Source organism: Rhagoletis pomonella, unplaced genomic scaffold (genome assembly GCF_013731165.1).
Source record: "Rhagoletis pomonella isolate Grant_MI unplaced genomic scaffold, Rhpom_1.0 Rhpom_scaffold_00006, whole genome shotgun sequence".
Taxonomy (NCBI): Eukaryota; Metazoa; Arthropoda; class Insecta; order Diptera; family Tephritidae; genus Rhagoletis; species Rhagoletis pomonella.
The window spans coordinates 45,636,026-45,648,109 of NW_023458560.1; the positions used below are offsets into that span (position 1 = coordinate 45,636,026).

The 12,084-nt window shown below is 34.4% G+C and overlaps 2 protein-coding genes across 19 annotated transcripts; both read right to left on the bottom strand.

Moving 5' to 3' along the window:
* Window positions 1-5,361: 5,361 nt before the first annotated feature.
* Window positions 5,362-9,845, bottom strand: LOC118740818 (glycine-rich cell wall structural protein 1-like). 18 transcript variants are annotated; one of them, XM_036472524.1, is made up of 2 exons: window positions 9,621-9,845; window positions 5,362-6,229 (listed from the first exon to the last, which is right to left on the bottom strand). In XM_036472524.1, exon 2 carries the CDS (start codon window positions 5,803-5,805, stop codon window positions 5,377-5,379), a length of 429 nt encoding a protein of 142 aa, XP_036328417.1. In that variant the 5' UTR covers window positions 5,806-6,229; window positions 9,621-9,845; the 3' UTR covers window positions 5,362-5,376. The 18 variants fall into 18 exon arrangements, with proteins under 18 accessions (XP_036328417.1, XP_036328415.1, XP_036328421.1 ...); XM_036472522.1 differs by having other exon boundaries at window positions 5,362-6,300; XM_036472528.1 differs by having other exon boundaries at window positions 5,362-6,006; window positions 9,460-9,845.
* Window positions 9,846-10,516: 671 nt separating this feature from the next.
* LOC118740820 (barrier-to-autointegration factor) lies at window positions 10,517-11,426 on the bottom strand. Its single transcript, XM_036472529.1, has 2 exons — window positions 11,164-11,426; window positions 10,517-11,037 (listed from the first exon to the last, which is right to left on the bottom strand). Exons 1-2 carry the CDS (start codon window positions 11,287-11,289, stop codon window positions 10,891-10,893), a joined length of 273 nt encoding a protein of 90 aa, XP_036328422.1. The 5' UTR covers window positions 11,290-11,426; the 3' UTR covers window positions 10,517-10,890.
* Window positions 11,427-12,084: the final 658 nt, after the last annotated feature.

Sequence of the window (12,084 nt, forward strand, 5' to 3'; positions counted from 1 at the left end):
ACCTGTTAAAACATTTAAATTCAAATTATTGGACCCTTCGATGCCAGTTACGGGTTAAATAAATTATACACATGTGAAATATTTCGATATACATATGTACGTACCAAAAGAAATAGTTTTAAGAAGCTTTAATTTAAAGTATGAAACTAAACGAAAATTTAACATATTTAGGAGAAGTAAAAAGTTGTTGACTAAGAAACTTACTAATTTATTAGATTTGAATTGCTTTGGTGCTAAAAGAATTTTCCAGAGTTTTAAATAATTACCCAATTGTTTGCAATTTTTTTTTATCAATAATTTCGGCGTTTTAACGTCAAAGTCGTTTGCTAGTTGTGTTGATATTCATTAAACCGAGCACTATCTACTTTTTCCACTTATTTTCGCAACATACCCTAATGTATACATTGAGCACAAGTATACTATGTACATATGCACCTCTGAAAGTAAGTAAGTATTCGACATTTGTGCAAAGGAGTTGCGCGTGGCACGTGCTTGGCCCGCTTGACGCTTGGAACGTAGAACGTTTATTGATTTTTACTTTTTATTTGAAATTTGTTGTTGTTACACCTTTAGGTATGTATATATGTATGAATGAATGAATGAAAATGCTTGCGCTCATGAATGCTTATGTTGCCTTATGTTGCGTGTGTATATTTATTTCTATAAACGATTGGTGTTAGCAACTTAGGTAAATACATTGGTTTTTGCACTTTTTTTTCGGTGCAGATATTCATAAGTGGCAAAAAATTGCACAAGGGTTTGGCAGTAATAATTCTTTAAGAGTATGAATGCGATTTTGACATGGCATCGGTGGTGTTGAGGGTATTGTGATTTACCACTTGCATGCTGAGATTAACTAAATACATATTATTTTAGAGAAGTTATTACTAACGTCAAATATACATAGGTATAAGTAAGTATGTATATACATATGTACATAATTATTTTCAGTTTCAAATTTACTCATTTTAACACGAGTTGCTCGATTATTTAGCTGCATTGAATTTGTTTTAAGACATACATACATATGTAAGTATGTATCTACATACTTAAGTTTCTTTATTGCGCATTTCTTTCAAATAGAAAATTGCTTATAAATAACTAACTACAAAGAAATCCAATAATTAAAATTCCCAAATGTTTTGACCAGTGAAACATATTTATAGATAATTGACATAAGCCTAATTTATAATTTCAATCCTTAGATAATTACCATGTACAATGTTTTGAATTCAACAAAAAAACAAAAAAAAAAACGAAAAGCACACAGCAGCGAAACTAATTTGCTGAAGTAGAAATACGGAAAAAATTAAAATTGGTATTACGGTTAAAATTTGTAATTGCAAGTTTGTATTAAAATTTTATAACGGTTATGCTTATGTACACATATATAAAAATTACGATATGTATGGATGTGTTTTTAATGCAAACAGAGCATGACTAACAAATTTTTAATGCAATAATACATTACAAAAGCAAAATATTTGTACATACATAAGTTGCCACTGCGGAAAATATATTTACTATGTAAATATTAACTGCATACTCGATTAGTGCATAGATATAAATATGCATAGTACATAGTAAACCACATACATATGTAAGTTTAAGCTGAAAGTATGATTGCAATTATGTATTTATTAACTCCAAAACTAGTAAAAAGCTTGTCTTCACATTTGGATCGAACATAAATTTAGCGCACAGAAAATTTAAGGCCACAATTTAAATGAAATTATTTTTAAAAAGTAAATGTCAGAGATTGTTCTTTCGGCCAATATAGGATTGACACATTTAGTTAAACTTTTGGCAAATAAAATTAAACTCTGGGCAAATAGATTTAAGCTTTCAGCGGATAGATTTAAACATTGGGAAAATAAATTTAAACTTTTGGCAAATAAAATTAATCTTTTGGCAAAGGGGGCCGTGTAGAGCCGCGCGCATAGGACAGCTGATCAGAATATTAAAAAAAAAATTTATAGGTGGATTTACTCGAGCACGTCAGATTAAGAAATGGTGGGTTAATTACATGCTGAAAAGTGTGTATTTAAATAATCTGACGATATGATTTGGGAGGGTCGCAAACTTGCAAAAAAAACGTTACCTTGACATTCTCGAGCGCGCTCAATTTTTTTTATTATGAAGCAAACAGCTGAAGGATAACGGCAGGTATATAATCTGACGATTTCCACAAGCTGGATTGACGAAAACTGTCAACAAAGATTGTCGCGTGCACTTGCTGTTTTGCAAAACTACTACAGATTTTTCTACGAAATTTGTTATTTTTTGATTCGTTTGCTGTTTTCCGTTCATATTATTTGTCACAATCATATGACTGTAAGAATACGCAGCGGACCAAATGCTCGCAAAATGATACCACTTGCGAGTGAAATGTGAGAATTAACCCAAACAATCGCTCGCTAATACCATGTTCTGACCGACAACGAAAAAACTTTGAAAACGAGTTTTGGGATTGTGGGCTGAAGGCTGTTCACACCGGCTGTTAGTGTTTTCGTTGACATTTATTTTATAAAATTAAAAAAATGTTTTTCTTTTTTAGACAATATAAGAGATTTTTTGTAAGTGTTCAGTAGGTTTCTGAATAGTTTAGATTCACAGTTTGACCCACTAGGTGGCGCTGGAGTCGAGTTATTACAAAAAATCGTATTTATGATCCAATTTGGCTCATATTTGAGATATGTAGCGGTAACGGTAAGGGCAATACTATTGCAAAAAGAGGCGCCGGGAGGCGCTGGAGTCGAGCTATTACTAAAAATATCGTCAAGTTAGAAAAATGCCGTGAATGGCCGATCACACCAACGTGCTGTACCATCGAGTATGTTGAACTCCCGTGTGTTCCTGGGATGAGTTGTCCAGTGGTCTATCTCAAATGACCACCGTTAAATCAACCATCAGCGCCATTGCACCACTTGATAAGGCATTTATTGTATTTCGTCTGAAATAAGTCTAAGCATATGCTATTTCTGTAGAACAACGATACTAACTCATTTTGCAATTGCCACCAACTATACTAGATATAAAGTTTCAAGGACAGATTCACCATCGAACCGGTTCATTGTTGCCGCCAAGGAGTGAAGAGGAAAAAGTTCACCAATCATAAATCTAAATATTTTTTTAATATTTCTATGACGATAATGTTATCATTCGATATTATCAGCCTAATTTTGATTGAAAACGAAAGTGTTTAGTTAATATTTTACACTATTATTTGTATGAATGTGACTGGTCGCACACTGAAAATCCCGGCTCATATAAGTATAAGGCCTTAATGGCATATAAAGAATTCTCTCACCACCACTCTGCCATCCATCTTACCTAATGCGAGATAATTTTGTCATTGTCAAATTTCAAATGAGAAAAAAAACATATCTACATACTACCTACCTCTATGCTATATGATGAATTGTTATTGACAAGTTAAATAATTATCTACAAACATGCATACCTATAAATGTAGTATAATACAAATTATTTTTAAAAGCTCAACAAGTGACTCATCTTGTTGCCAGATAAATATTACATCATTCCTTACCCCTTCCCAAGGAATAATTTGCCGATTTCTACAAACGTCAGAAAAAAGTGTGACACATTGCTGTTAAGAAAAATTGTCTTTTGGATTCACCTGCCTTTTGGAGGCCAAATAATAAGTAGCTGATAAAGAAAAGCACTTAATAAGTTGTGAACGATAAAATAATGCTTGAACATCATTCGAAATTTAATATGGATATGTATATTTATGTAGTGTGCGTAGTTATCAATTTGCCATATCTAGTTATTCGTAGTTAATAAAAAAAAATGTTTGCTCATTCAACGGTAATCGATACCGAACGAAATGAAGATAAACTTACAAATTTTAGCGTATTATTTCTAGTAAAGAATAAATAAATCCAACTTTCAAGACTGAAACCCAAAACTTCTTAATTTATATTCCAATCGATATTTTTTATTTACAAACTCATATGATAGGTTAATTTTCTTTAATACTGACATGGCTGACTTTTTATTTTATTTTAAGCAGCCTTTATACGGGTCGATTTCCGTATACTGGAAAATCTACAACTCGGAGCATTTAGGTTGAATTGCCATTTCCATGGGTCGATTTTGGTTAAATGACAATAATCGACTACATATTTTCAAATTTTGTGTTATTTTCAAATTTTTCGGGCAAGTACTGAATTAATTTAAATTTTTTAATATCAGGCCCGTCACAAAATACAATACAATAGTTATTTTGAGTACAATAGTTATTTTTTTGAAGGAAAGGAAGTAAGGCTATGTTGAAGTCGAATGTGTGCGAATTGCTTTTAAAGCATTGTCACACGATTGGTACATTTGTATAGATTTGTATATTTTTTTAAATTGGGCTTTTGGTATAAAATAAAAAATTGGGATTTTTTTTTGTAGTCACACGCGATTGGTACAGCAAACTTCTATTAAAAAATTTTAACAAGTTGCTTTGACTAGAACTTCTCCTTTCTAAGCAGCGATATGTAGTTTAAGAGGTAAACTTTATAATAATATATCCTGGCGATCAACATTGAGTGCATGTACGACATTTTATAATATTTATTTATTTATTTTATTACTTACAGTAACATAACTTTTTTTTAATAATAAGCGGATTGCTTTGTAATTTTCAGCATTTAGTTCTTATCTTAACTTAAACAAGTAATTTTTAAGCAAAAAACTCAAACGACTTGGACCTCCCTCCTGCTTGCAAACAACTTCTTCCACAGGGTATGCGCTGTTGTCTACAAAGTCCGGCAAATTTGTTTGGTGTAGATGGAGATAGACTTCCTTGCTCATTATTCCTTTAATATTAACTAACATCAGCATGAATCGCTTGTTTCTTTTTAAGTTTAGTTTTTCTGCATACTAGGCTCTATTTCTTAGATAAGAAAGACCAATTGCCGAAAATTTCAAAGCAATCCGCCTTATTATTAAAAAAGTTATGTTAATGTAGGTAATAGAATGTCGTACATGCACTCGGTTTTGAACGCCAGTGTACATAAACTTAAGGAAACATTTATGTGAAACCATTTCGAAATTTTATTTAAACATAATTCCTTTTAAATATTTTATGAATGGTTGAAGATACCTGAATAGATATAAAAATTGCTCGACTGGAAAATTCAATACTAATCGGCACATAAGAGTATGTGTGTATAAATAGCGAACGGACAAACAGCTTATGCATGTCTGTTTTAAAACCAAAGACACTGCAACTAGTGAAGCTTGAATAAGACAATGAACCTTTACCAAGTTACTCAAATGTAACTAATATGGCACCATAAAGGACTGCAAGTCACATATGAATATCTACATATCAAAGTGGATTTAAAAACTAACACACACTAATCAGTTATGTATAAATTTGTATATTAGGCTCACCTGCAATTCTGCTCTATCCACATCCCATTGGGAGCGCTCCAATTCGAACCGTGACCATTCGTGCTGTATGAAGTGTAGTATACCTGGTATGGTGTATTGTGGTGTTGTTTGTTGATTATTTTGACCACTAGGTCCACCGCCACCACCATTGCCACAGTCATCGCTGCCATTGCTGCCGGTACCAACGCCGCCTGTACCCGCCACACTGTTAGCATTGCCGCCGGTTAGCCCGCCAACACCGGTAACACCGCCCAAACTGTTGGTGCCGACACTACCAACTCCGCCAACACCGCTGACACCACCACCGCCACCACCCACGACGCTACTACCGCTCGCACCACCCGCACCGACGGGTTTATTATTTATACCAGTTGTCGCTCCTGAATTAGTGCCCATCGGAAATAATTTTTACGCTGATGTTTTATTTCGAATGTTTTGCTGCTTTTTAATTATATGTACTATTTACTTGTGAGCTCCTTGTTGGAAATGCGTAGTATTTTATTATTTTAGAATTAGTACCGGCGTTGCAGGAAACAGTTCTATGTTTTTTTCAATTTGTAGCCCTTAGCAACGCTTTAACAGTGTAATTTTAGCTGCCTTAAAGAATTTAATATGTGTTTAGGAGACTCAATTTGATAGAATATACATACAAAGCGATGCTATCCGATGGCGCTTGTAGAATTATAATTAATTGATATTGCTTCTTGTTACAGTTGTTATTTTCTTAATATTTCATATTAATACTTTTTTACGAAGTCATATGGACGAGGCATGCGTCTTTTCGAATGCTATTTATATTGCTATGCACGTCTCGTTAGTCCTGTGTTCAAAATTTTTTGATTTTCCCAAAATATAAATAAAGCATTCAATTTGATCTACACTGTACTATTTCTATTTTTCAAATGAGGTCAATTAAGTTTTCGCACACTGGGCCTTTAGCTGCTGTCTACTCGACGCAACTCGTGCTTAGAGATTCACACGTCTCCTTTTCTGCACTCGTTCGGGTATGCATAACCAAACGAAAGCAGATGATAAAAAAATAATATGTACGCTGCTGCAGGATTTATGGAGCACCTAACGACGTCGTATACGCACCGGCGGCCAACTCCTCAATGTTAATCAAGTTTTTATTTATGCAAATTTAGCTTTGCTTCCAACATAAAAACTGCGCTGGGCTGGCCAACTCAGATAGCCAATTTGGTCTGCTAAAACGGCAGCCAGACGGTGTAAAAAATTTCATTTTTTTAATAAACTAGTCAGTTGAGCAAGTTGAACGTTAAATTTATGGGCCGCCGCCGCCTTGTACTCCCAACCCCTACACACACTAAACAGACACATCCGTGGGCTGGACGAATGTCTGAAGAGAAATGTGCTTTCACTATTTTCTTTTATATACACACTTTTTCTATTCATCAATTTCACATCGCTAATCAATACTAAATATATTATTTCTCACAAAATTCTTTCAATTTAACACAATTTCGAAATTTTTTCCATTCCTTTGGATGTTGGAAAATTCTTTATGCAAAAATCTCCTACACTGAAGTGTGAAAGTAGAAGAAATCCAAATGAACAATGAAGAGCGAAAAATTGCCGCAAGAAAAATTGACGAAGAAAAACGAGAAGTCCCTGCCAGAAGAGACGTGGTGATGCCAGACAGTTTTCAAATTTGAAAAATACACAAGTCAAATTAGAACTATAAAAAAAAAATGTCACCAACACATGGAAACGGGTAAACTTACAACTTTTCGCGAGTCAATTTCAAGAAAGCGACTTGCTACGGAAAAGAGCGCATATCGCTTTTGAAAAAAAATCCAACTTGCTAACGGAGGGTCTCCACAGGCAAAAGTTTTTATCTTATGAATGTTATCCGATATTTTGAAAAAATGTCTACAAACGCTGTAATGCACACAAAACAACCACAAAATCGGCAATGCTCAATACTTAAATCGTAAATATCAGGAGAATAAATTATGTAACTGGAATTATATGTGATGCAACTTTTGTAGTTCTATACAAATTCGAGAAAAATCGCGTCACATGGCAACACTCGATTGGGTTGAACGCATTTGCAGCAAAAATGAATTGCATTGACACTAATCACAAATTCGTGTAAAATAAATAAGGATTATTATAAATAAATGCCAATAATAATAAACTAATCTTCAAATTGGGGGTAAAGTTAATTACAACCAAGAGAAATAACAAACAACTGGTTACGAGGCTAACTGCTGCAATTTTATATCGAGAAAGAATGCCAAAAATTCATTCGCTGTGTGATCGGCCAAATTAATTTTTTAATTTTTCCTGAAATTCGCTTTTCAGAAATAAAAACAGCCTTTCGAAAGACGCTTCATAAGCGAGGTGTGACTGAATGCTCAAGCAGCTGCTTTTTGAAATTTCCCAATTTGGCAGCCATAAGTAGCTGTTAGACGTGGCAAGTGAAAGTCCTTTTTAAATGTCTGTCAAACTCAAGAATTTCCAAAAGTGATTGCAGGAGCAGTTACACTTTCGAAAGCAGTTTTTATTTCCGGAACTACTTTTTGTCTGTTTACACAGTGAATGCAGAGAATTCCACTTTCATCTGTGTTACCAGACATTTTTATGCTCGTAACAATATTACTGACCTAAAAAATTTGTTAAAAATGGCAAAACGCGCACAAAGCAACCACAAAATGTCTAATGCTTATATATTTAATTGTTCATATCAGTAGAATACATTAATTACAAGTATTTTGTTAAATGTGATGCACAATTTTTAAAATCTTATATAAATTCGGCAAAAATCGCGTCACTAGGCAACACACGATGGGTTCGACAGCACTTGCAGCCAAAATGAAAATTGCTAGTGCAGCAAGAGCAAGTTGAAATTATTTATCGAAAGCGATTTTCGCAATTTCAGTTGCAGTTACACCTTACAATTTTTATTTCCGAAAGTGATTTCTGCAAATCTGCAATAAGTACTTTCTGGCTGTTTACACGGGAAAGTACTTTCATTTCGCATTTTGACAGCAAAATGCGTAGAAAAAGCGCTGCCACGTTTAACCGCACATTTTCGAAAGATATTGCATTGCAAGGTCTGGCACGCTTTTATTTAAAATTAATGTTTATTCACAATTTCAGCAAAATGATAAAACATGGCAGCATTGTTGGTGCGCAACGAACGACTCTCTTCCAATTAAAATAAATTGCATACTCTCTCTCTTTCCAACGCCCACTAAGTTTTTGACAATTCAAAAGACCAACTACCTTTTGTTTCGCACACCTTTTTTGCTCTTCTAAATTCTATGAATGACAGAACTGAACGAAGGGTGTTGCCAACTATAGGGGAAACGAATTTATAGACAAAGGAACAGGGCAGCTACGCAACGACAAAAAATACGAGGCTGGCCGAACTTGAATGCCTTTATTTCCCGTAGGCGAAGATGCACAATGTTTTGTTGATTGTTTTAACGGCTAAAAGAAATCAATTTTATATCGTTTGCAAATTTCGTTTTCCCTCGGCCATTCATTGATACTTCTATTCGTCTGTGCAGGTCAACAATAGGAGGCAATGAACTTTTTCAAACCCCTTAATTTTAATACAAAAGAGTACATTTGTCTTGCCACAAATAGGAAACAAACTGAAAGAATTTACACCGACAGTTGTTATATACCTATGCACATATGGATATGTACGTATTATTTATGTTTCGTACACTTAAAATTCTCTATAGAAGCACATGAAGTCCACAAATTACACAATGGTCGTAGGTAATGAACGCATCAAAGGATTTTCTTTAGTCTCACCAATATGTACGTTTGTATATTGGTCGGGTTTAAACTCGCAAATTTGTTCACTTATGCTGGTTTAATTAAAAAATAAACTTGGAATTTTGATCAATCACACGGATTTGTGGAATACACTAAAAATTAATTTATTAAAATCTTGTCTTTTCTTGGTACCGAAGAGGAATATTTCCGATTCCGTTCTTTCCCATTAGTCTTTCTCTTTTACCGAAATATACTCGCTCGTTTTTTGTACGCGTTGTCTATGCACTTTTTCCCCACCTTCAGACTTGGAAGAAAAAGTTTTCTTTTTAAAAAAGCAGTGAGTGCTGCAATTTATAGCGAAAATACCGATCACGTTTTGTTATCGAATATGTTAAATAGATTTATTAATAATTTGTGTGTTTATTTAACAAATAAATAAGTTTTTATGTGAAAACTACCGAGAGCAGAAAACTGCACTTTCTATTCTCGCCCGTGTTATGGAAACTTGACAACAGAGTTGCCAATGTCCGCGTATGTCATAAATGAGTATTTGATGAAGTAGCTGTGAGAAATGAATGGTTGTGTGCAAATTGTATTTTTGTAATACACTTTGGTTGTGTGCTAGAAGAATGTGGCAATTAAAGTAGACGTTATGCGGAGGGAAATTTAGTGTTAAAGTTGTAGGATTAATGGATTTATTCTAAAATGGGAAAAGATTTTACCATTTGAATCAATTGATGGACTTACAACTAAAACTAATTTGGTAACTCTGAAGATACGGAGGTTTTTGGTGTTAGAAAAGGACAAATACTGTGTTGTCTAAGAATGTTGCTATGGACTAGAAGGAATAAGCAGGTCGCTGTTTTGAATAGAACGAGAATTAATAGGGAAAATGGCGTAGAACTAGTTAAACACAGAGATGTTTTCTAATTTTGGTGCCAAAATTTGTCAATTATAATACATACAAGTTGTTTGTTTTAATTAAAATGTTTGAATACGTATTTCACCAGCAAAAAGCCACTACCAATTGAAATATTTCATTTAATTTGGAATAGTTTAAAAACTTTATCGATCAGGGCTCTGTTCAGTAAAACTTTCAGTTTTAGGGCCTCTTTGAGGCGCGTAATAAAAGCGGCAATACCGCAGCGCTGATGAAAATTTCCAAAACTGTTGCAACTTCCGAATTGATAAAACGTTGCTATAAATTCACACCGAACTACGGTGTGATTGCAACTCGAACAAGCCCTTATTTATTTTTAAATGAAAATACAAAAAAAAAAAATAATTCAACTAACCACAGAGGAAACCAACGAATGCGCCAATCGCCACAGAATTTAACGAAACGTCGACGGAATAGCTGGTGGTATGTATTTTCAGTTTTTATTTTTATATTTATTACCTAACGTTTAAACTATTTGAAAACACCAATTGCACTAATTGGAACTCAAGGTGACTATCAATGAATTTAACGGCTACTGCAGAACTGATCATTCTTTGCGCAAGTGATTTAGTTTGATACATTTTTATAGTTAATTGCTATTTTAAAAGACATTTAAACGTGTATTATAAATTACATTTAGATATTACTTATATAAAAAGTGATTTTGATACAAAAGATCATACAATTCGAAAAACATTTCTTAAACGCACTGTATGCGAGTCTCACGTACATAAATGGTGCGTGTTATTATTTTTAGTAAAAAATCTGTTATGGAAATTGTTAAATCTTTACAGGAACTCTTCACACCAATCGTTCAAACAATTGTAACAATCAGACGCCTGTTTTGAACTTGCATTGCATACTTCTTTCATCCAGTCCTTGAACAGCTCCTCGTCTTTTTTGAGTATCAAATACTGACCAAGCACGGTGTAGGCCTGCAAAATAACGTGGGTTAGATTAATACAAAACAAAATGTGTTTGATAATTTAAATTAATTCAAAACTTTGTTGTACATATACTATATGTGGCGTTAGAAGCTCTGCATTAGCAGCATCACAAACCTTATCAAATCCAGCCTCAATTAGGCGTCCTCCTAGCGTCTCACCAATGCCAGCTAATTCTGTCACAGATTTGTTGCCCATCGGCTCGGCCACAAAGTTTCTGTATTTTTGTGAAGTTCCAGCCATTTCGTATTATCTTTTTATGCTAGGAATGTAGTTTATTTTTGTCGGTGACGAATTTATGCCGCGAAAACTCGAGAAACAAAATTGAAGCGCATGCAAAAATCCACAAAGCAAAGGAAGAATGACGCACAACAAAAAAACTTCAAACCAGTGTTGCTGTTGTACAGTGAAAATGGGCAGGGTTGCTAACTATACGCCAGCGTTGGAAGTGTTTGGAAGGCAGTTTTCATGTTTGGCGGGTTGCCAAGCTTCATTATGAATTTAAATTTTGAACTTATAAAATTAAAATTGAATTTATTCAGGCATGTTTTGAAAATTGTAAGCTTTGAAATCGGTGCGATTTACTTAGGAGATTTCCTGACTAAAAGGCATAAATTTGGCACTGAATCGATGAATATAACGTACGGTTTTGATTACCATTTACCAGGGAGAGCCGAAAAGCGTTTTTTGCGTTCAGTTCAAGCAGCTTTCGGTGTTTACACGCGCTATTAGTATCTGAGCAACCGAACACCCGTTTGGAAGCGAGGTAATGTGAGAAAGCAAACCCACTACAATAGGTTGTGCGCTGGGCTTGGGACCCGCCACGTAAAAACAAATTTTAATGAGAGGAACAATTCAGCCTCAAATGAGACCCCCTATTTGCATGACGACCACGGCAAAGATTTAAAGGACTAAGATTTGAGAGCATGCACCTGAAACATCCGCACACTTATTGGGGAACGTTGTTGTTGTTGTTGTAGTAGGTACTAAACCCCGCTCGGGTCGGTTCATCCGTCAACGTTGTCGTCCGTTTCAGCT